We start from the raw sequence: 22,621 nt of genomic DNA, 5'->3' as shown, positions 1-22,621 counted from the left end.
TGAACGTGCAACTGGCAGCCCGTGTACCCAGCTGTCAACTGCCGTCTGACAGCCGCCATCGGCCGGGATACGAGCTAGTTGCCCTTCGCTCACGCTCACGCTGCGGCTAGTTACCCCGACATCTCCCCAGCGGCTCGAGGCTGAGCCGAAGCTCCCCGCAACACGCACCGCACGACACAAAAAAGGCGGGGATTGAGGGCCGAAAGCCACAGCGGTGCACCCACGGTGCGAGCAAATGGATGCCGATGCGATGGATCGGTCGGACAGCGCTCCTCCCGCGCCTGCGGCGGACGCCGCTCGTGGCTCGCCGCGGGATCAGAACAGTCGCCGAGCTGCTGCGTGTCTCGTGTGCCGCCGATCCAAGATCAAGTGCGAGAAGGGCCGCGCCCAGAACGACGACCGCTGCCACCGCTGCCTCCAATTGGGCGTGCAGTGCGTGCGTCCCGACTTCCACGTCGGCCGCCGCAAGGGCGTCAAAAAGTCAGTCAATTTTGCATCCAGAAATTCTCCTTTCTTTTTCTTTCTTTCTTTTTTCTTTTCTTTTCCTTTTCGTCATCTATTTCTTTTTCACTTTGATGCCTCATGGACGCTTGCTCACATCCAATTGCAGCAAGCGCACGGGGCTAGAGAAGGCGTTGCATCAGGTGGAGCAGGCTCTGCGTCGCACCGCATCTGGCGTCGAGGCGGCCAAGATTGTCTCGGAGCTCAAATCCCTTCTCGGTCCGGGACCCCACGGAGCACTGCCGGCCGCCAACCATGACCCATCCGGAACCGGCACCGGCACCGGCACCGGCACCGGGACCGCCCAGCCACGCCGGCCTTCGAAGCAAAGCGACATCCTCCTGCCCGATGCCTCCTCGGATGCCGGCGAGAGCTCAACCTCGGAACAGGACGCCATCAGCATCCCGCAGGACTCGACGCCTTCCCAGGGACATGTTGTCGAGGAGAGCTTGGCCGTCGACGATGCCGAGAACCCCCTGCAGCTGCTCGCCCGAGCGTCCGATTTGCATGTCTCACCCAAGTCAAACGGCCACGTGGCTGCGGAAGCTATGTCTCACCAACACAGCCGTCAGAGCAGACAGAGCGAGAAGATATCCGAGGTAGAAAAGTTCTTTAAACTCACCCAGTTCACCCTCGACACGGGCCCCGATCTAGATCCCATCAATCTCGGCCTTCTGACGCTCGAAGAGGCCGAAACCTTATTCAGTTTGTGAGTGCTACGTCGGCCAACGTGTCTCACAAGCTCAACGACGACTGACATGCCACAGCTTCCACCACAACCTGGCCCACACCCGCTGGGGCCTCGACCCGGCCCTCTACACAGCCTCTTTCACCCGCTCCCGCTCCGCTTTCCTCTTCACCTCCATCGCCGCCGCCGCGGCACTCTTCATGCCCACCGCCTCAGCTCTCTCGCGCCGCCTGTCGAACCACTGCAAGACACTCGTGAATCGCATCATCCTCGACCGCTACCGCTCCGTCGAGATCGTCCTTGCCTTCATGGTCAACGTACCCTGGATGTTTCCGGGCAACCACAGCACGGACGACGAAACCTGCTGGTACGTGTCCATGGCCACCACCATGGCCCTGGATCTATCGTTGCACAAGATCTTGGTGCCCATTTCTTCGCTCAGGGAAGGCCCCGGCGGCCGCGGCGGCAGCTTTGGGGGCATTGCGCGGGCGGATTGTATCGATCCCAAGGTGGCGCTGGCGCTGGATGGATTTGGCGATGTCGAGCCAACTTCGGAGTTTGGGTTGAGATTGCTCAGGAGACGGGAGAGGTGCTGGATTGCCTTGTTTGTATTGGAGCGTGGGTGAGTAGCTTCATCCGCCAGGAGTCGAGGGGGCCGGGCTAACATGAACTGCTTAGGATGTGCTTAGCGAGAGGGCGCTCTTACACTGTGCCTATCACTCCTATCCTCCGGGGGTGCGACCAGTGGCACCTCTCGAATATTGCCGACAGCATGGACGGTCATTTGGTGTCCATGGCCGTTCTGCGAAGGGATCTTGTAGGTGATCGATCAACAAGGGAGCCGATGAACAGACGCTAATCCATCGCAGGATGAGCTGTTCGCCTCCATCAGATCCCTCTGCGATGAGTCCAGAGACGGCAGGATAGACGGTTCCATGGCCGCTCGGTCGTATGTTGTCTCAGGCCCAAGCCCACTTCCGCCCCGGCTAACAAAAAGCCCAGGATACAAATGATTGTGGAAAAGTTCTTTGACGAATGGCATGCCAAATGGGGCATTTCCATCGGCAGTGGCCCCCGTAAGTCATGAAGCATGCCTTGTGCGGGTTTCTGCAGCACTGACGATTCTCAGAGCATCGGCTGCCGCCCTACGTCCAGATCCTGGTCACGCACACACGCCTATCCATCTACAGCACAGTCATCAACCACCCGACGGCCCCTACCGAAGTGCGCCACTTCTTCCGTGCCGCTGGCTTGTCATCGGCGCTAAACGTCATGCGAGCGGCAATCCAAGGTGAAGGCCAGCTCTCAAGCATGCCCAACAACACTGCAATCATGATTTCGTTTGCGGCCTGCTTTGCTTTGCGACTGAGCGGCCAGTTCGCCGGCCACTCGAACCTAGCACCCAGCGTACGCACGTTGATCGAAGAAACCGCGGAGGTGCTGGAGCGCGTCGGCTCGACCACGGAGCATCGCAACGGTATGTCGACATTATACGGCAAATACCTCAAGTACATCGTCAAGAAGGTTGCGGCATCTGCACCATCGACGGCCGAGAACGCCCCACAACCGCGTGGTATCGCCAAAACCGAGCTGCTCTCACAACACCATCCCGCGGCCGCTTATCCACGGGGTCACCACACTCGCACCAGCTTCGGCGTGGCAGATGCCATCCACCCCAGTCCACCAGTCTCGGGCTTCATGGAACAGCCGCTTTGGTCGGAGCCGATCCAGTTCTCGTCCATGTCGGACGACCAGATTGTCGAGGCACTCAGCCGGGTCAACAACGAGTTTGATCCGGCGCTGAGCATGTATCCTTGGGACGATGCTGCCGCTCTGGATTGGCTCAATTGGTCTAACCTCCCTGACTTTGGGACTTAAGCACGGAACTCAATCTCAAGCTGTCGCGCGGGCTGCTGATGAGGCGGTCAAATTCACAAGTTCCTGCAGCTTCTCCATGAAGACGAATGTCAGAACGGTGTGCGGTCTGTCGCCAGTCAGCGGGGAGCTTTCCTTGAAGAAGAAGTTCTCAGGCCACTTACGTCAGCCGCAACCAAGCCGGCGTCCAGCCTTTCATGAGAAACTTAGGCCCTTCGACTCTCAGTCCTTCGCCGATGACCTGCATTACCTGGGGGCCAGTCAGACGTCCACTAGCCCACGCTCTGTTACGGGATGAAGAGACGTACGCTCGAACCCTTGGCGGCGCTCTGTATTCTGCTCTTGAGCACGTCAGCCGGCGCGCAGACCGTTGTGGCCACCGTTCCGGCAAAAAGCGACGCGAGCGCGTGCGTGCGGATGTCGTCCTGGAGCTGGGTGCGCGAGAGGATGGCTCGTTTCGCAGCAGCATATCTAATGTTGTATGTCAGTTCTTGGCGTCCGGTAGCTGGTGCACTGTGCAGGAGGTCCTTACGGTGCGATCTGAGAGACATCTTTTTTCGTCAATGGTGAGCATTCATTCCGCGCTGCCGGTCCCGGGGGCTCCCGTTCTTACTCATGAGCACGCTTCTGACAATGTTCGCGGATAGACCCCTTCCGAACACTTTGATCCCCTCTTCCTTGCCGATGCGGTACAACCCGGTGATGGCGTCGGAGTAGCGGAAGCGTTCTGCGCTCGGCTTGGCGGCGTCGGCGCACATGCGCACCAGGATGACCTGTCACTCCCCCGCAGGGTGGTGGTTCAGCCGAGGGTTACATTCCGCAGCCGGACGGCTGATCGGCTCAAGGGGGTGCTGCCCACCTCAGTCGGGTTCCCGACCATACCCGCCAATCCGCCGGCCACTCCGGCGCAGACGATGGTGGATGTGGTGGACAGCTTGGATGCGCCCGACCTTTTTTGCAGCTGCTGAGATAAGACGCTGTATAGGCCGAAGCGGGCGGTCGAATAGGTGGACTGTCGGAGCACAGAGGCGGAGAGGCCGGACCAAAGGGAGAGGATTCCTGCATCAGGGTCGCCAAGTGTTAGCGGGAAAGGAGGACAGCGCCGGCGGTCTATGTTGGACTGACCGTCGCGTGTGGCAAACTTGTAGAGCGTTGAGAGCATGGGCGCCCTTGTCTGGAGGACTTGCATCCGGCTGGACGCGGAAAGCAGCCGTCAGTCGGTGTTCTTGATGAAGTGGTCAGGCGGTCTGGGTGGGCCATACTATTTTGTGAGATCTAGAGGATGGGCTACGGAGGTTTGTTAAAAAGGAGCACATGCGACCTGGTTGACAATTGGGTTGAATGGACTTACTGAAGCACACTGCCATGGACGCCGCGGCCCCACTGTTGGCCGGTCATCACGAACGCCTCACGGTCAGCCTCCGAAAAGGGAAACTGACAAGGAAAGCAGATTAGACAGGGTACTCACCCGAGCCAGAACGGCTGCTTGGGTCCCTTCTGCCCGGCCATTGCTCCGCTCCGGCCAAGCGATGGAGATGGGACAAGCAGATATCGTCAGGCACACCCGTCGGTCACTCTTTGGGCCACAGAGGGGCATCTGGGCTACACGGCCATACATACGGGTCCCTGTTGGAGATAGATTGCGCCATTGTTGACTCCAACAAATAGGCGGGGGACCGTATGCTTGCTATCGCTACGAGTTAGCGCAGTAGTGCGCCGAACTAGCCTTCGATCGGCGACCCCCAACTTCTTCTGCCACCGGTGGCCCCAAGCACAGCATACAACTACCGCCGATAAGCAGCTCAGGGCTCCAACGGTGCGGGCCGATATAACCGCGCCCTGTTGCAGGGCACAAGCAAGCATGTCCGTTCCGCTTTCAGGGGGACCAGCAGTGTGTCTAGCCGGGATGGTTTACGGCGTCAACGGCCAGGCACCCTGTTGGCTCTGATCCGACCGTGCTCCGATGTCCGCAACCTACACTCCTTTTCAGCGGCGTGTTCTCGAGAACTGATCCGACGCTCACATTCGCTCAGCGGCGGGCTCCATGCTGTGGCACATTCCACTTTCAGTCGAGCTGGGATGGTCCAAACGTGAGGCGTGGAACCTTGCCCCTGACGCCGTGGGGTCTCGGTCTAATTTCTGGGCCCCGGAATCCACCAAGCTGTCCCCGAAACCTTCAGCCGGCCATGTTTACCCACCCCTCACTGTGCGGTGGAGGGACTCGACAGGGGGGTTTAGTTAACTGTTGCCACATGTCAGTCGATCTTCGATGCGCGCGCCCCGATGATGTGATGCGGGCAGTGCAGCGCAGACTAGGCCAATTGGAATCGAGGATCACAACTGAATGGGCTGCCGGCCGCGGTCGCTGAGAGGAGAATTCGATCTTAGGCTAAGGTAGTTTTGCGCCCTGACATCGGACGGACTGGTGGTGTCCACGCCGGTCGAAACGGAATCCGAAGCTTCCCAGTCCAGACGAACACGCCGGCTGCAGCACGCGACATGTCGAAGCTCTCGCCGTCGCTCAAGGCGCTCATCAACGCGCCGTTTGCGCGCCCCGGCCAAACGCCGGCGCCGCGGCGCATCAACGACGTCTTCACGCGCATCGCGCATGAGGCCCGCGAGCGCCAGTACGGCGAGCGCCCGTGGCTGACGCTGGCTGTAAGTCTTGTTTCCCACCGTAAACCACCAAAACCACCATCCACTCACGCAATCCTCCCCATCTCCAGGCAGCAGCAACCTTCACGCTCAACTCACCCGCCTCGCTGCTCGCGCTGCACTCCCTGACCCCCTCGGTCCTGCCAGCCACCACGACGCTGACCCCGCTCGCGTCCGCCGAGCTCATCCGCGCGATCGGCCTCAAATGCATCTCCTTCAACGGCATCCCGCGCACCATCAACTGCCTGGGCGCCTTCAAGGCCGGGCTCGCGCACCACCCCTGGGCGCGCCACCTGGCCACGGCGCCCACCCGGCAGCTGACGCCGGCCAACCTGCCCGCCGTGGCCGCGCGCGGCCGCGCCCTGTGGCACAGCGTCTACACGCCCTTCGACGACAAGCTCGAGGCCAAGCTCGCCGACAGCCACCCGGACCTGCCGGTCCACATTCTGGAATGCCACTACGGCCCGCTGCTGTCTGATCCGCCGCCTCCCGCTGCGGAGGAAGGAGAGGCAGCAGAAACGAGCGATGGGCAACAGGCAGAGGCAGCGGACGGAGAAGGGGGGCCGGCGGGCCTGGCTAGGCTCGGCAGGAACCTGACCAGCGTGGTGGCGATCGCGTGCTTGCGCGCGCAGACGGGCGTCGGGCCGCAGGTGCTGTCGCACGTCTTTGGGCTGCGGAAGGGGGTCGAGCAGGGCTTGCATCGGGCCGAGTTTGCGGGGCTGCCGGGGGAGGCGGAGGCGGTGGAGAGGCTGGCGAGCGATGAGGGGAGCGAGTGGTTGTTGAGGAGCGTGGACGCGATTGCGGAGGCCATCGGGGGGAGCTTTGCGCGGTGGGAGGGGGAGGCGGAGGCGGAGGAGGGAAGGGGGAGGGAGTCGAAGTTGTGAGGTTTGGTTCGGGGGTTGGATAGGTAGTCAAGCGTTTTGGATCTACAGGGCAGATATGAGAGGCGGTAAGTAAATACGGTCAATAATTGCTGCCAGCAGTGTATGCCTGCCCCTGCGCAAGATGCTAGAATCATAGTCCCCGAACATGAAGAACTCCGTATTACCCCAACAAAAAGCTCTCTCACTCCATGACCTTGAGATCGTCCGCCACAGTAAACGTCGCGTCCGTCTTGCTCCGTACCTCCTCCACGTCCACGCCCGGCGCAATCTCAGTCAGCGTGAGGGTCCCCCGCTTGCGATCGACCTGGAACACGCACTGCAAAGCACCAGGTCAGCACCCACTCACCTCTCTCTTCCCAGAATTCCTACGCGAACACAGCGAAGCCAACTCACCAAGTCCGTGATGATGGTGCTCACGACGCGGGCGCCGGTCAGCGGCAGGCTGCAGGTCTGGACGATCTTGGACGAGCCGTCCTTGGCGACGTGCTCGGTGGCGACGACGATCTTGGTGCTGTCCGGGTTCGACACGAGGTCCATGGCGCCGCCCATGCCCTTGAACACCTTGCCCGGGATCATGTAGTTGGCCAGGTCGCCGGCCGCGCTGACCTGCAGGGCGCCCAGGATCGACACGTCGACGTGCCCGCCGCGGATCATGGCGAAGGACTCGGACGAGTCGAAGGTGGCCGCGCCGGGCACCAGCGTCGTCGTCTCCTTGCCCGCGTTGATGATGTCGCTGTGTGTTTCAACAGGACAGGTCAGCGTCGGTTACGGGCTCTGCGTTTTTTGGGGGGCAAGGGGGTGGTTGGAACTGGGAGGGAGCCTCACGGGTCAACAGCGTCCGGAAGCGGGTAGTCGCCCATGCCGAGGATGCCGTTCTCGGACTGGATCCAGACCCGCTCTCCGGGAGGCAGGAAGGACGGAGCGAGAGTGGGAATGCCTGCGGTCGGTTAGCAGCATATCCACCTTCCCACATAATTCCCCATGCCGCTGCAGATCCCGGGTTGTCCCTTACCAACTCCCAGGTTGACGTAGAAGCCGTGCTTCAGCTCCTTTGCCGCCCGCCGTGCGATGCGGTCTCGGCGCAGCTGCGCATCCCCCTTGCTACCGGCGGCCCCCTGACCGTCTCCGGCCGACCGCGTCTTGAGGATCTCCACTTTCGAGGGTTCCGTTGCCGGCACGATGCGGTCGATGAAGATTCCAGGAAGGTCGACGTCATTGGGGTCGATCTCACCAACCTCCACAATGTTCTCGGCTTCGACGATGGCCAGCTTAGCGGCTTTCGCCATCAGGGGCGCGAACGACTTGGTGGTGTACCTGGGAGATGTTAGCGATTCCTCCGTGAACAAAATTCTGTCTGGGGGCTGCGCGACATAGGCTGACCTGAACACGCAATTGCCTGCCTTGTCCACCTTCCACGCCCGGAGAATGGCCACGTCGCCATGCAGCGCCGTCTCCATCAGATACGTCCGGCCGTTGAATATCCTCGTCTCTCGCGGCTTCCCGTACTCGACCACATTGCCGTCAGAATCGAAGCGGGCGGGAATCGCGCCTTCTTGCACGAGCGTGTCTACCGCACAGTCAGTCCTGACGGATTCGACGTGAATTCCAGCACAGAGAGACCCCGGCACTGAGAAGGCGCAACTTACGGCCGCCTGTGGGGGTGAAGAACGCGGGGATGCCGCTCCCCGCCGCACGTATCCTCTCGGCCAGCGTCCCCTGCGGGCACAGCTCGACGGCGATTTTGCCGGTGAGATACTGGCGCTCCAGCGTCTTGTTCGAGCCCAGATACGACATGATCATGCGGTCGACCTGGCCGTTCTCCGTCAGGAGAGCCAGCCCGCCCTTCCCTTCGACGCCGGCATTGTTGGACACGGCCGTGAGTGAGTGGAGAGACTCCGGGCCTCGTCGTCGGAGGGCCCCGATCAGCGTGGCTTCGCTTGGGGTCAGCCATATGGTTCGGTGAAGCGGCACGGGAGGGTGTTCGTCCCGAACTCACATGCGACGCCACACAGACCGAAGCCCGAACTCAGAAGCACCGAGCCGCTCTTGATGTCGGCGACCGCCTCGTCAGCGCTCTCCCACAGCTTCGAACCGCCCCGATCAACCGCAGGTGCGGCTACCGACCGCCGGGTCGCCGACTGTGAGAAAAAAGAATGCTGCCTTCCAGCGAGGTGTAACCTGAATCCTGACGCCGCCCTCGACGTCCGCGCCGCCGCAGCCCCGCTCGTTGCAACAGCCGAAGACCGAGCACACGCCTGGCGCGCCAGCATCGGCGCTGCTTGCCTTGCCGTGCGCGCTACGCCAGCCATTTTGGTTCAGTTTGTTCCAACACCTTCAACAACAGATCTCACAGATCGACAGCCTCGGAAGGAAATTATCTTGCATTTGTTTCCTTCGCCCCAGGCACGATCCGCGAACCACGCCATCGGGACCCAGCCGCAGCCGCGGTCCCTGTTCTGCCAACCGGATAAGCGCTAAGGCGACGTCACAGAGGGGACAGAGGGGGGCCGACCCGCCGGCGACCAGAACTGGCTGCCGGGATCAAGATTCCCCGAATCGCGCGTCAGGGGGGGCCGCGTCTCGGCTTTTCCGAGATACCTGACGTGGACTGGGTTGTGAGCTTCGGTGCTGCTAAACTGAGACCAAGGTATGTAGGTTGTTATTCCCGACGAAGTGCGACAACTTTCCAGGAAAGTTGCAGCTTGCGCCGCGCTAAAGGACAGGAACCAAGCTTTGGGGCGTTGCGCAGCGGGTTCCAAGCATGCAAGGGCGCATCCGAGCGCCAACATCAGGTCAGATAGTGGAGGGCGGCGGCCCGACGAGGACCTATCTCCGCCGGAAATAAGCGCCACGGGCGGAATGCATTGCGGCCCGGCGAGGTCTTCGCCTGCAGCGGCTGGTAGACCGGTTGTTGTTTTTGTGCTTCAAGGTTTCAATTTTCATCCAGTTTCGCGTCCGCGATCCCCAAGGTACGGTAGAGTCCACCATCACGGAGCAGTGTATGTACAAATTGTATATAAGGTACATATTCCTGTCCACACCCACTGCAATCCGCACCAACGCGCCCGGTTCTAACTTCTGGGCGGTTGGTGCGGATCTATCTAGGTCACGTTGCCCAATTGCAGGTCTCACGGCGTACGTGCAAATGATCGGCCACGCGGTGAGACAACAGAGTAGCATTAGGATCTGGCTATGCGTCGAACCTGTCCAAACAATGAGGGGCAGCTGCACGCGTCGTAATCGCCCCCTCTTTCAAGCACCATCACGCTCGTCAAAATTAACAATTGCCAAATGGTGGCTGCTGTATGGCAAGGAGACTCACCGGTGACCTGCATCCACCCAGTCAACGAGACATCTACGGAGTAATAGTGTATAACCTGACTCGGGATCAAAAACGGAAACGGAACCATGTCGTCGGATCGCGTTGTTGGCGCCGACGAGGTCAAGGTCGAAAGCGACCACGCATCCACCCGCGATGCCATCACGCACACCCTCTCTCGCGAGGACGAGGCCCGTTTAACGCGGCGCATTCTGTTCAAGACAGACACGAGGTGTGTTTTCTATCCAAGTAACCGTTGTGTAGACAGTGTCTGTCTGACAAGGCTCCTCGATGGCTTTCTTACACCACCAGGATCCTGCCCATCCTCTCGCTCCTCTTCCTCTGCTCCTTCCTCGACCGCACCAACGTCGGCAACGCCAAGATCATCGGCCTCGAAGAAGACCTGGGCATCTCCAACCTGCAGTACAACCAGGGCCTGGCCGTGTTCTACGCGACTTACATTGCCAGGTACAGACCCCCCCACCCCCTTTTCCACCCCGTGCTCCCACACCCTACGACACGTACCTATGTATCAGAGGAGCAAGATAAATAACCAACCTAAACCGAGACAAAAGCGAGCTTCCCTCAAACCTAGTCCTCAAACGCCTCTCGCCGACCCTCTGGCTGCCGCTGCTGACCGCCGTCTGGGGCCTCGTGACCACCTGCCTGGGATTCGTGCGCGCCTTCGCCAGCTTCTTCGCCGTGCGCGCCCTGCTCGGCCTCGCCGAGGGCGGCCTGCTGCCCGGCATCGTGCTGTACCTGTCGGGCCTGTACACGCGCCGCGAGATGGCCGTGCGCATCGGCATGTTCTACACCGCTGCGTCGCTGTCGGGGGCGTTTGGTGGTGCGTTTTTTTTGTTCTTCTTCTTCTCCCTCAGTCTCTTCTCCCTCTCTTTCTTTGAATTGTTCTTTATATGATATATCCTTGGCATGCCGGGTGTGCTGATGACGATGCGTGTGGTCTGTGGCAGGTCTGCTGGCGCGCGGGCTGTCGGCCATTGGGCCGCGTGGAGGGCTGGAGGGGTGGAGGTGGATTTTCATCATTGAGGGCTTGATTGTGAGTTGTATTTTCGGACTTTGCAGACGCAGCGGAGAGATGATGAGCTATTAACTTGGTGAAGACGGTGGTTGCGGCAGCGCTGGCCTATTTGCTGCTCCCTACCAGCATCGCGACTGCATCATACCTGACCCAAGAAGAGAGGGACTTCGCGGTGCTGCGTCTCCAAGGCGGAGCCCGATCGACGAGCTCGGAAAGATTCAAGTAGGTGCTGCTCCATCCCCACGAAGAGGTAGCTCGGACTTACTCTGGCAGCCCCGTGCTTGAGCGTGAGGAGAAGTTCAAATGGTCTGAGGTACGCCGCGGTGTGTTCAATCTCCAGGTCTGGCTCTCAGCCACGGCCTACTTTGGCATTCTTTCCGGCTTGTATAGCTTCGGCTTGTTTGTAAGTCGTCTCTGGCTGCGCTGATCCCAACAATGATGCTGACACGGTCGACGCCCGGCAGCTCCCGACAATCATCAACGACCTCAAAATCACATCCAACGCCAACGAAACCCAACTCTGGTCCGTCATCCCCTACGCCGTAGCCACGCCCATCACCGGTATGTCCCAACCCCTCCTCAAGTCCTCCCGGTTCCCGCTCCTTAGGTATTGTTGCCATCACTCCCCAACTAATTCACGCTGTGACCCCCATCAAACAGTTTTCATAGCCTTCCTCTCGGACCGGCTCAACCTGCGCGGCGTGGTGATGCTGTGCACGCTGCCGCTCGCCATCGCCGGGTACGCGGCCATCGCCAACGTGGCGTCGGCCACGGTCCGCTTCGGCATGACCTGCCTCATGGCCACGGGCATGTACGCCAGCGTGCCGTGCGTGCTGGTGTGGAACTCGAACAACTCGGCGGGCCACTACAAGCGCGCGACCACGTCGGCGCTGCAGCTGGCCATCGCGAACTGCGGCGGCTTCGTGGCGAGTGCGTTTTTCTCGTTCTCTGTCTCTTTTCTAGCCTTTTTCCCTCCCTGTCTTTGAAATAAATCAACTGAGGTGATAACTGCGCGTAAATACCGGATCAGAGAGGCTGACTGCGGCTGCGTGCCTCGCTCTAGCGTTCGTGTACCCCAACAGCGACGGGCCTCTGTATCACAAGGGGCATACGATTATTCTGTGGTTGTTGGTCTATGCCTGGTTTGCGTACGTCTTGCCGCCCGAGTCTTCGGAAGGAGACGGTTTTTACAAGAGATGAAAGTGCAGAACCGGCTAACCAGCGATTTAGAATACTCGCAAACGTCCTGTGGTGCTTCAAGATCAACAAAGACAAAGAGAGCGGCAAGTATGCCGAGTACGAAGGAAGCGGAGATGATCGGGACCCACGGTTCAAAATGATTCTGTAACAGCACAGACCCGACTTGGCTCTAGAGACAAGGTACACAGCTGTATGGAGAAGAAGCGGAGCAGCGGGAGTGGAAATCTGGGGCCCTTGATGAACTGGACGAACCTATACAGCAAAAATCAGCAGACCTATTCCCAGTGTCTGACTGGGAGAAAAAAGATGACGACTCATCGTAGTTATTTGGACGGGATGTCCGGTCCGCGACACCGGAAAAAATCGACGCGAGCCGGATTCGAACCGACGCCTCCGAAGAGATGAGATTTCGAGTCTCACGCTTTAGACCACTCAGCCATCGCGCCTTGACGGCCGAAGCGAGGATACTGTGGAGTTCATGAAGCGGAGTCCAGGACGCGGAGTTAGCAAAAAGTGCAAAAGGAAACGCTGATCCGATCCAGGTTCGAACTGGAGACCTTCAGTGTGTTAGACTGACGTGATAACCAACTACACCATCGGACCACTGCGATTGATGGGTGGGTCGAGATTTGCCCTGAGGTATGTCGAATTGCAAGATCCTCGTGTTGTCGGACTTCCTCAGAATGACGGGCCGGTGGTGATGCGCGCTCCGCGATCTCTGTGTCGCCAAGAAATTGCCGACAGTTTTGAGTTGGGGGTTGCAATGCCCTGTTTCCAAACCGACGTTGAGCAGCTGTCGCTCGGTCCCAGAGCAGTTCTGAACATGCGGCGCGGACTCTGGGCACTCGGTGTAAAAAAATTGCACGCGAGCCTGTCTTGAAGAATAGTGGCTGAAAGGCTTGAATTGATTGACTCCCGGTGTGTTGGTGGATTGCTGCTTGGCTGCCCGAACCAGCCAACGGCGGCCTTACATTCCCATTCTCCACTGTAGCCCGCCGTACCTTCCAACAGTCTGCAGAGACCGGCCAGCAATGGCACGGGCCCGAGGTGGGTCCTGTCTCGGTGCCGGGCCAGGCCCCGGCCGCCCCGCTCCGGCCTCCGCAGCACGAAGGTCGGGGGGCCTATGGAAGATGATCCGTGCCAGGCCCCCCAAGGGGCCGCCATTATGGCCGCGGCAAGAGCGACCCGCACGGAGCCACGTTCTTTGTCCGGCGTGTCGCAGGGCTGCCACGGCCGCTGCAGGGGGCCACACTCTGTCGGGTCGTTTCGCGGACGCTCCAATGTTCGGCAGTTGCGGTGCCACTGCAGCCGTTGCGCGCACCGTTGCGGCGGCTAAAATGCACCCACACGACCATTGGCACCCACTTACACACCCTGAAACCCCATCTAAGGTACACCAAGTCGGCTACCGACCCCATGGAGCCATGGCCTCGCGGGTCTGTGTTTTGTGTTTCGTTTCTCGCCATGGCCATGTGCACGACATCACCAGCCGCGACCGTCGGCCAGCCGCGATGAAGGGTCCTAGGAGTCTGCAGCTTGACAATTACAATGCCTACTTATACTTGCCAATCCCGGCGAGGATCTACTCCAGCATCCGGCTCATCATCACTCATCTCATCTCATCCCATCTCGTGGCCATCTCGACCATAGGCGATTTCTCTTCTCGTTTCCTTCCTTTTCTTGCTTCCTATTCTCAGAGGGCCGGTCCCAGTTACTGCTCTCTATTTACTATCAATAATACCTCGTACAACATGCATCCCCTCTCTCTCCTCGCCCTCCTTGCAGCCACCGCTTCTGCGGCCGTGGCGCCCCGCCAGAACGCCGTCAATCCGGCTGTCGTTCCCCAGTCGTTCGGCGTGACAGCCGGCCAGGGCCGGGACAAGGTCCAGGTGGGCTCCTGCACGGGCGCCAACAACAAGCCGATCCCGTGCTTCTGCCCGCCCGCCCCGCACAGCCCGGAGTTCCTCTCCAAGCTCAGCAAGGCCCTCCGCGACGGCTTCATCTTCAGCATCCCTGTCCCCATCTCGCTCGAGAAGTTCAACGACGCGTCCGACATGTCGGTCGAGACCCAGAAGCTCCGCGCCACCGCCATGATCCAGGTCTTGCAGAACTTCAACCTGACCACCCAGGGCGTCGGCTGCCCCGGCGCCTCCGCCCCGGTGCTCTTGAAGATGCAGCAGACGGGTTTGGCTACCCGCGACCTCGCCGAGCTGGGAAACTGGGCGTAGTGGCGAACGGGGAGTCCAAGCGCCACGTTCCGTTTCTTCTTCCGTTCGTTCTTGGGTTGCTGCTGCTTTTCGGACCTGCCGCGTGAACGGCAGGGTTGGTTTACTTGCCTGAAACATACGACACTCGCTCGGAGCCACTCGTTCATTCTACGCTCGCTTTGTCTTACGCTCGCTTTCACCCCACGCTCGCTATCATGCCTCTACGGTTGAGATACTCGGCGTTAACAGGCACTGGGACGGTCATCCGGGCTTTTTCTCATGGGCACACACGGCATCGGCAACGCATCATTTAGGTCGGCGGCTGGGTCTACGGCGTCCGGTCATAGGCATCTCTGTCTCCCATTCTTCAGCGTCATTCTCGGGAATTCCTCCATGCTTCGTCGGCCCTCGTTCCATCGGCACCTTGGACTTCTTGTCCCTTCCAAAATCTTTGAGCCATTCCATTCCTAGGGCCACTCGTTCGATATCTCTCCGATTCTTGACGCTCTTTCGGTGTCTTTCAGTCACTCCCTCGGCCACAGCTGCGGCGTCCGTCGCTCATCCTTCAGCCGCATCATTCGACATCTTTCCATCGTTCGCTTTCGTTATCTGTCAGTCGCTTGCTCTCGAGATCTTTCAGTCGCTCGTACCCACGGGATTTTCCATTCGCTCTTTCACCGATCATATCCTCAACCACTCATACGGCTCTTGCCCAGTCACTCATTCCGCTCCTGCTCGGCCACTCATTCAGCTCTTTCCCAGTCGCTCATTAGACTCTTGCTCAGTCATTCATTCAGCTCTTCCTCAGTCACTCGTTCAACTCTTGCTCAGCTCTTTTGCCAAGCACTCAGTTCTCCTACAGACGGACACCGATTCAGCCCTGCTTCAACAGTTGCTCGTTTATCACCCCTAGGATCTTTGCACGCTTCGCGCAGTTTCATGTCAGACAGTCATTCCTTTTCCACAGCTTCGAGTTCTGGTTACACTCCTTCAGCGATGGAGTTCAGTTTTCCGCCAAGTCATTCCTTTTTTTGTTTTGCGCTCGCTCACTTCACAGTCATCTGGCCCTTTCGCTCGTTTGAATTTCCCTGGCAGTGGCACACTGTTTCATATCATCCAATTGGCTTTTGTACGTTTCCCAGTCTTTACTTCAGCAAAGTCGCAATCTTGGTCATGGGCGGAGTACAGGTCTCGGAGTTTCATGGGAGTTTTGGTAGTCAGGGATATTAGGGGGGTGGGTGGTGTACTTTCTATGTGCTGTTCCATTGAATCCTACCACTTATGACATGATTTCCGTTTGCGGTTATGGAGGTTCCTTACGTGAACTGATGAGCTACCTGGAATGGCTGGAAAAGCGATGTCTCTGTCAAGCCGCACAGAAGCCTCTCTCCCTCAACTTCTGGCGGGCTGGCCAGCCTCCTGGTAGTCCTTCATTGTCTTCAGCACCTCCCGCATCGTCTTCAGATCCTCAATTGCCTACCGCTTGGCTGCGTCGTCGGGCTTTTCTCCGGCGATCTTGTCGACCTCCTCTTTCGTCATGCCTCGGATGAAAAGGCGGTTTGAATTGCTTGGACGTGCATCTTGTAAACATAACAAGCGCGACCTACGAAGGCATCGATGGACACCACTGCCTTGATGTCCTGGGAGACTTTGGCGGGTGGAGAGGAGAGCTCCGCACCTCGTAATGCATTTCCACCTGGCCGATGACATTCACCGGGGTGGGATTCCTGGAACCGGAAGGGAGCAGACCGTGAACCATCTCTTGGATATTTGTCTCGGTGCGCTTGACTTTCTCTTTGCTATCGGCATCACTGGTTGACTCAAACATTGCCGAAATGCGGCGAGTAATCCAGGGAACGACCGACGTCCGAAACAGTGAGTTATGGAGGATCGGATTGCCACTGCCAACCATGGGAATAGCGTTGTCCAGCAAAAAAGTAAACATGGCTTCCCGCCCTTGATCTTTCTGAGTCTCTTGATTTCTCTGGTTCTTTTGATCTTTCTAATTGCGGCCTTTGGCGCGGCCTTGGGCTCCCCGCTGCGCGTAGAGCTAGTCTGTTCTGGGGACTTGGGCTTTGTCCTGCCGCGGCGAGTTGTTGGTCTGCTGCGCGTTGGCATCCGGTTGCCCATTGTACCCGGAAAACGGCCGAGGCGAAGTCAAGGTCCGCAACCTGACCGTGAGCAGTGCTTCAGGTACATGGGCGACGCGATCGAGATCCTGCGGCGGGGCGATCTGCAGTGCCGCATCCGGGCTGCATGCTTCTCCGAGCTCCTGTTTACGTGGATTTAAGGGGCATCCGCAGAAAAGGGGGGGGAAGCCAAGAAATACGGCCATGGCAGGAGAAGAGCCGAGGAGGGTACGTCACGAGAGAGCCAGGACGAGGGAGATCGTGCGCACTCTCACGAAGCAGTGGATTAAAGGTCCCTGCGTCCGAGAGCGGCGAAGGGCCAGGGAGGTGAAGGAGAACCGGCACTTGGAGAAGAACCTTCTGCTTGCGTCCCTTTCGGGTTGAGGCGTTATCCTTGACAAGAGAGAGACGGAACCGTTGCGATGGAGCTGTTGGGATAAGAAGACCTGAGTAAGCGGAAAGAAATCCTCAAGTAAACAATGATGCTCCCCGTAGCACCTGAAACTCCAGCCCCTAGTGAACTGCCACAACTCCAGGATTGACCAGATAGCTCGACCGCTTCCCTCCTTCAACCGTTCTTCATATGCACGCTTCGTAGAGTCTACACTCCTCCCCAAGTCAACACCATCCTTCACTGCCTAGTCTTCGATCCACCGGAAAGAAGAGAATAACCCCCACAAGACAGAAACGCTTGCAGAAAGAGTTCAACGCCGGGTCGCCCGCCTCGCTCCCAAAGGGGTAAAAGCCACGAAAAAAAAAGGGGGAAAAAAATGAAAAAGAGGCTTGAGAAGTACAGATCAAAGCCACTAAACGTACCTCCGCAAGTCAAACCCACCGACGCTCCTCCTGCCCGCCTTCTTGGCCGGGTTGTCCACCTACACCACCTTGAGACCGACGCCGCCCGTCGCAGTCGCCTTCGCAGTCGCGGTCGTATTCGCAGTCGCAGTCGCAGTCGTATTCGCTGTCGCTGTCGCTGTCGCTTTCGCTGTCGTTGTTGCAGTCGCAAATGTCGTCCCATTCGCAGTTGTTGCCATCGCCACCACGCTGGTCTTTCCGGCCCCGCTGGAGTTGCCTTTGTCCTTGCCCTTGTCCTTGCTCTTGTGCTTGCTCTTGTGCTTGTTCTTGTCCTTACTCATAGCCTTCATGATCTTCTCCATGGCCTTGGCCTTGTCCATGTTCATGTCTTGGCCCATGCTGCCGCCCATGGCTTTCATGTTGCCCATGGACTTGCTCTTGTCACTGGCCATGGACTTTCCCATGGCCTTCCCTATCTTTTTGCCCTTGTCGTGTCCTTTGGCCTTGCTCTTGCCCTTGGCCTTTTTCTTTCCCTTGCCTTTGTGGTGGCCATGCTTGCCGCCGTGCGCGCCACCGTGCCCTTTCCCGGGGGCGGGCGCGGGCAGGGCAACAGCGAGAACTGGGGCAGGCAAGGAAGCCAGTGCTGCAGCTGCCACAACAACAGCGCCCTATCTGCTTGTTAATTCCGAAGATTCGAGCGGGGAGCTTCAGGAAGGGGAAGAGAGCAAGTCAGGGCAAATGGACTTACTGCGTTGCGCGGATGGAGTGCCAGAATCCTAGTATATGGTGCACTCAGGCCGGCGACGGCGCTGGCTGCCAGGAGGGTGCTGGCGAGGGTGGGGAGAAGAGATGGGGCGTGCATGGCGAATATCTGTCACTTGGTCGCACTGGAAGTAGTTGGCGTGTACAGGAAGAGGCGATGAAGCGAGCGCAAGGAGGTATTTGCAGAGGAGGTCCTGCACGACTCTAGTGGCGGCGACGGAGTGCAAAACAGACGGCCAGCCGTCGGAAAATAACTTGGAGGCTGCGAGCGACGAGAAAGGAACGAGTGGTTGAGGAGACTGCCCGAGTATCCTGCCGAAGGAAACAATTCCTCGGCGCCGTTCAGGAGCGGGAACATTGGATATATAGAGCCCGTCGTGCACTAAACACATGCATTGGGCTGATATTCTCTCTTCTTGCGGGCTCTGATGCAGAACATGGTCCGTCTCAACCCCCGTGTCGGGCCGCGTCCTTCACCGGCCCGACGTGGGACCTGCCACACATCTCAGATGCCAAGCGAGAAACAGGTTCAGAGCTCGTCCAGATGCGTGGAACGGTCTAGACCGGGAGCTAGGCCGCTGCAGTCGGCCGTAGGCTGTCGTGTGTGCTGTGCCGCATGGCTCGCTGATGGTCGACGCCAACTCAGTGTGTCTGGACGCAACAGCTTATTGCGCCAGACACCCGGGTCCGGGGCCGGGCCGAAACATCCACAGCAGCGCGGACGTGCCAGGGGCAGCACTCCCTGCCCTATGCTATTGCCCCTTATCCCAAATTCAAAAACGGAACAGTGTCCACTTCAGTTCAGCCGCGACATGTTTGGCCCAGCCTAACCCTAAGATCAAGACCCAGCGTCCTCATCTGGCTGGAACGGCGTCTGGGCACTAGTGACGAGGGGGTGGGCCGGGGATGCAGTTCACTCCTGACGCCTTGATAGCTACCTAGTTAAGACTAGGTAATTGAAGCGAAGCTTCACGAGCTATCGCTTCGGCCAGCTTCGCTTCACCACTTGCTGGGGCGTGGCACAGCCAAGGTCTCGTTAATGATCTTTTGAGAATGCAGGCTGCCCTGGGTGTGCTGCTCTCTCCGCATTTCCGGGGGACCTGTCCTACCTAAGCATGCCTGAAGCAATTCCTGATTTATTCGTCTCCGCCCTCTCCAGCACCTGACGACCCAAGCACCTGCCGCGGCCTGAATGCATCCCTTTCAATGTCTGTGAGGCCCTGCGGTATCGATGTTCATCCTCAAGCCTTGCCTCCCCCAGCCGCTCCTAGTCATTTCCCAGACCAGATTCCCGACTCGGCACGACCCAACCCTCCTTTGCCGACTCAACTCACCGCGGCGCGCCGCTCCCGCTCCCGCTCCCGGTTCCAGTCCCGCTCAATCCGCCGGAGAATCACCTCGGGCACGCGCGACCGCGACCTGTCGTACACCGTCGCAGGGGACATTCTCTGCAGAGAAAGGACGTCCTCTTGCCGCGGGGTGTGACACGCCCCCAGTCCAGATCCAGATCCATGTCCACGCCCGCTCCCACCCCGCGGCAAGGTACCAGCGCAGGTGCCGGTGTCGATAGCAACACCCCTCTCGGTGTCGTCCTCCGATGATGGCGGCGACGACTGCTCAAGCCGTCGGAGGGCTGCGGCGCGGTGGTGTGCGATGTGGACGTCGCGTGCGAGGTGATGTGTTGAGAGATGGTGCTGGTGCTGGTACCGGTGTTCATCTTGGTACTGGTGATAAGCAACCTGAGATGGGCCGAAGGAGCTTGTGGATGCGCATGAGAGGGGTGGGGTTGGGAACGGTAGAGGGGGCAGAGGCTTGTCTCTCTGGGGGAAAGCCGCTGCGGTGGGCGTCGGAGATCTTGGGTCCGCGCTGCTTGGCTGGGGATTGTTGGTGGTGTTCAAGGGCGTAGTCGTCTCCCTCATTGGAGTCTGTGAGCTCCTTCCGTGCGAAGGTGTCGACGGCGGGATCTGGGAGAGTCGTTGTTGTTGTGCTAGTCGAATAAGCGAGTCCCTCGTTCTCCCACGATTAGGGTGTCCTATTTGCTGCAGGAACTTGTCGAGTGTGGCCCTGTTGAGGGAAATCCGCTGCTGTAAGGCGGCTTCCGCGGAGAGCTTTGGGTTCGTTCTCGACAACTGGCCTCTGGTCTTGGGTTTTCTCGGTCGGGATGTGGAGTTGCCCATTATTGTACGGCGAGGGCCGAATTACGTCTTGGAACTTGGAAGATGCTAGACGCGCCCATGTGGAGTTTACTCCTAGTGGTGAGATAGTGCTAGGAACAGACATGCCAACCCTGGGGCGGTCCGGGTTACGGGGTTCTTGAGGAGGCGGCGATGGCTGAAGATAGGTAGTGCCTTCATGAGCTCTCCACAACCACTCTGCCTTCAGTCCGAAGGTCCAGGGTGACAAAGCACTCATGCCGAGTTTGAAAACATCTTGCATATCTCAGGGGTCTTTGAACATCGCGCGTGGTCGAGCTGTAGTCTCGTGTTGCCCCTTAACCTCACAATCGCAGCCATCATTGGCGCCAACTGAAAGGGCGCGCAAGCTCGGTTGAGCCAAACTCATCAAAGCAAGACACCTGGCATACAAAGCTACAACACGCATGACCGCTGCCATGGGTTCCTGCTACCATGGCTCCAAAACATGCGCTAGCGGCTGTAGCGAAAGCGCCAATGGCTCGGATATCCCCGGCGGCGACCAGATACTCTCGAACGGAGGGAATCCTCTCAGGGCAAATGCCACAACACCAGATGCTCCGTACAAAGGGAACATCGTCAGGCCACTCCATGGGCGTGCGGCCGAGCCGGGGGACGGCCGAGTCGGGGAAAAAGCCGAACCGGGGAGCCCTCGGACTTGAGAGTGTGAAGGAGCGGCGCGATAGGTCTTTGGCATTCCGAGCAGTCCAGTGAATCGCCCCGGTGCATGTTCAGTGGGGTGGGTCGATGTGCTCCTCGTCAGCGCCAAGTCTTGGTTGGGGGGTCGTTATGGAAAGGATGCAGGAATTGAGAGTGCAAGCGGAATGCAAGCGGAAAAGGATACCCCATCTACCAGAGCGCGCGCCCAACCCCTAACTGACAAAATGGATGGTCTCAGGTACCATTTTTAGGCTGGAGGACAGGCCTCTCCTAGGTAGGCTTGTTTTCAAAGCAAATCCATTTTCTAGCACCTAGTTGTATTTGCAGTAGCTAGGTAGTTGCATATGCAGTACGAGGCCCAGTTCCAATGCGAAGCCACAGTTCAATCCGCCTGGCTGCAGTTCAAATTGCGCGGCCGCAGTTTAAATTGCGCGGCCGCAGTTCCAAATGCGCGGCCTCGCATTTGCGAGCCAACTGCGCTTCGCTTCAAACTTACGGGGACAGGGCAGACCGTCGGGCACCGTAGGGTATTCTTATAACTGCCCGGTACTCTCCTCTCCAGCCTTAGTAAACCACTCTTCCTCAGACGTGCACGAAAACCGCTTATAACTACCTAGGTACCTTGCCTCGACCCTCCCGAACGTCGACGATGAACTTCCACGCAGGACCCCTCCCTAAACAAGCCGCCGCCCTCTTGACCGGCAAAGCCAAAGTCGCCACGTACGAGTCCACGGGCGGGAAGGTAACCGCAAAGTTCGCCGCCCACAACCTCACCCTCATACCAGCCATCAAGCCGGGCTCAACCATCCACGACAACGCCTGCGGCGCGGGCACCGTCACGCGCCTCATCCTGCAGCAACAACACAACGGCGGCGCCGCGCCCCCGGACATCAAGATCCACGCAACCGACATCGACCCGGCCTTCCTGGACGTCCTCGCCTCGGACGCGGCGCGGCACGGATGGCCGGTCGAGGTGTCGAACCAGCGCTCCGAGCGCACGCGCTTCGCCGACGCCTTCTTCGACTACGACATCATGAACATCGGCATCATCTTCACGACCGCCGGCGGGCTCGACGCCGCCCGCGAGGTGTACCGCACGCTCAAGCCGGGCGGGCTCGCCGTGGTGAACTGCTGGAAGGCCATCGCGTGGATGCTGCCCATCGTGCGCGTGCACAGGGCCTTCCGCGGCGAGGCGGTGCCCTTCCCTGCGCCGCCTGTCAATTGGACGGATGGGAAGCAGCTGAGGAAGATTCTGGTGGAGGCGGGGTTCGAGGAAGGCAAGATTCGCATCGAGGATCATGAGGTCAGCACCGTGTTGGAGGAGGAGGTGTCAGAACCAGCCTGGCCCGGGGTAGCGGGCCGGCCCACCGAGATTAGGATCCACCAGCTTGATGCCCAACTGCCGCCCAAGACTAGGCTCCTGATTAGGAGAACTCTCCCACAATACAATATCCTTAACACCACGATTGATTCCAGTTGTACATATTGCTTACATCGTAATAGCTTTATCTTCCTAAGCCGGTGTAGTGGTTCCAACAATTAAGAGTCTTATTGGCTTGAAAACCTAGCCCTATCTCTGAGTATACGGCCCTATGTATAGCGCTTAGTAGCAACTACTATATCTTCGAAAGCCGATATAAAGATCGACATTATCCTAGCTAGCCTAGATAACTAGGTGGCTTAGAACTGTAAGTTCGTCAACAAAGCTAAGTATC

General features: G+C 58.9%; 9 protein-coding genes and 2 non-coding genes across 11 annotated transcripts; 5 read left to right on the top strand and 6 right to left on the bottom strand.

The window, feature by feature from the left end:
* The first annotated feature begins 188 nt into the window (after positions 1-188).
* Positions 189-3,558, top strand: THITE_2096172 (uncharacterized protein). Its single transcript, XM_003654402.1, has 7 exons — positions 189-480; positions 611-1,210; positions 1,269-1,811; positions 1,868-2,006; positions 2,059-2,138; positions 2,192-2,265; positions 2,319-3,558. Exons 1-7 carry the CDS (start codon positions 236-238, stop codon positions 3,065-3,067), a joined length of 2,430 nt encoding a protein of 809 aa, XP_003654450.1. The 5' UTR covers positions 189-235; the 3' UTR covers positions 3,068-3,558.
* A 195-nt stretch (positions 3,559-3,753) lies between these two features.
* THITE_2170684 (uncharacterized protein) lies at positions 3,754-4,501 on the bottom strand (the record flags this gene model as incomplete). Its single annotated transcript, XM_003654401.1, has 1 exon — positions 3,754-4,501. A coding segment is annotated over exon 1 (375 nt), but the record flags the coding sequence as incomplete, so codon positions are not given.
* A 934-nt stretch (positions 4,502-5,435) lies between these two features.
* Positions 5,436-6,697, top strand: THITE_2117488 (uncharacterized protein). The gene is made up of 2 exons (XM_003654400.1): positions 5,436-5,722; positions 5,791-6,697. Exons 1-2 carry the CDS (start codon positions 5,564-5,566, stop codon positions 6,601-6,603), a joined length of 972 nt encoding a protein of 323 aa, XP_003654448.1. The 5' UTR covers positions 5,436-5,563; the 3' UTR covers positions 6,604-6,697.
* Positions 6,683-9,174, bottom strand: THITE_2117485 (uncharacterized protein). Its single transcript, XM_003654399.1, has 6 exons — positions 8,600-9,174; positions 8,250-8,534; positions 7,984-8,170; positions 7,616-7,917; positions 7,429-7,540; positions 6,683-7,336 (listed from the first exon to the last, which is right to left on the bottom strand). The coding sequence occupies exons 1-6, from the start codon at positions 8,910-8,912 to the stop codon at positions 6,946-6,948; spliced, it is 1,590 nt and encodes a 529-aa protein (XP_003654447.1). The 5' UTR covers positions 8,913-9,174; the 3' UTR covers positions 6,683-6,945.
* Positions 9,175-10,011: 837 nt separating this feature from the next.
* THITE_160239 (uncharacterized protein) lies at positions 10,012-12,309 on the top strand (the record flags this gene model as incomplete). Its single annotated transcript, XM_003654398.1, has 10 exons — positions 10,012-10,154; positions 10,235-10,390; positions 10,498-10,766; positions 10,894-10,979; positions 11,044-11,183; positions 11,235-11,364; positions 11,426-11,522; positions 11,631-11,891; positions 12,025-12,109; positions 12,192-12,309. 10 exons carry the CDS (start codon positions 10,012-10,014, stop codon positions 12,307-12,309), a joined length of 1,485 nt encoding a protein of 494 aa, XP_003654446.1.
* A 216-nt stretch (positions 12,310-12,525) lies between these two features.
* Positions 12,526-12,607, bottom strand: THITE_t88. Its single transcript has one exon. It is a non-coding gene; the product is annotated as a tRNA-Ser (tRNA).
* Positions 12,608-12,690: 83 nt separating this feature from the next.
* Positions 12,691-12,764, bottom strand: THITE_t87. The gene has a single exon. It is a non-coding gene; the product is annotated as a tRNA-Val (tRNA).
* A 1,148-nt stretch (positions 12,765-13,912) lies between these two features.
* Positions 13,913-14,389, top strand: THITE_2129895 (uncharacterized protein; the record flags this gene model as incomplete). Its single annotated transcript, XM_003654397.1, has 1 exon — positions 13,913-14,389. The coding sequence occupies one exon, from the start codon at positions 13,913-13,915 to the stop codon at positions 14,387-14,389; it is 477 nt and encodes a 158-aa protein (XP_003654445.1).
* Positions 14,390-15,844: 1,455 nt separating this feature from the next.
* On the bottom strand, positions 15,845-18,154 carry THITE_2129894 (uncharacterized protein; the record flags this gene model as incomplete). The annotated part of the gene is made up of 5 exons (XM_003654396.1): positions 15,845-15,935; positions 15,976-16,370; positions 16,437-16,620; positions 17,377-17,960; positions 18,041-18,154. 5 exons carry the CDS (start codon positions 18,152-18,154, stop codon positions 15,845-15,847), a joined length of 1,368 nt encoding a protein of 455 aa, XP_003654444.1.
* A 1,225-nt stretch (positions 18,155-19,379) lies between these two features.
* Positions 19,380-20,231, bottom strand: THITE_117610 (uncharacterized protein; the record flags this gene model as incomplete). Its single annotated transcript, XM_003654395.1, has 1 exon — positions 19,380-20,231. The coding sequence occupies one exon, from the start codon at positions 20,229-20,231 to the stop codon at positions 19,380-19,382; it is 852 nt and encodes a 283-aa protein (XP_003654443.1).
* A 1,411-nt stretch (positions 20,232-21,642) lies between these two features.
* On the top strand, positions 21,643-22,230 carry THITE_16348 (uncharacterized protein; the record flags this gene model as incomplete). The annotated part of the gene is made up of 1 exon (XM_003654394.1): positions 21,643-22,230. A coding segment is annotated over one exon (588 nt), but the record flags the coding sequence as incomplete, so codon positions are not given.
* Between the last annotated feature and the right edge of the window lie 391 nt (positions 22,231-22,621).

The sequence above is a fragment of the Thermothielavioides terrestris genome, chromosome 3 (genome assembly GCF_000226115.1).
Source record: "Thermothielavioides terrestris NRRL 8126 chromosome 3, complete sequence".
Taxonomy (NCBI): Eukaryota; Fungi; Ascomycota; class Sordariomycetes; order Sordariales; family Chaetomiaceae; genus Thermothielavioides; species Thermothielavioides terrestris.
Note: the sequence above shows the minus strand (reverse complement) of the source record. Positions and strands in the feature narration are given on the sequence as shown.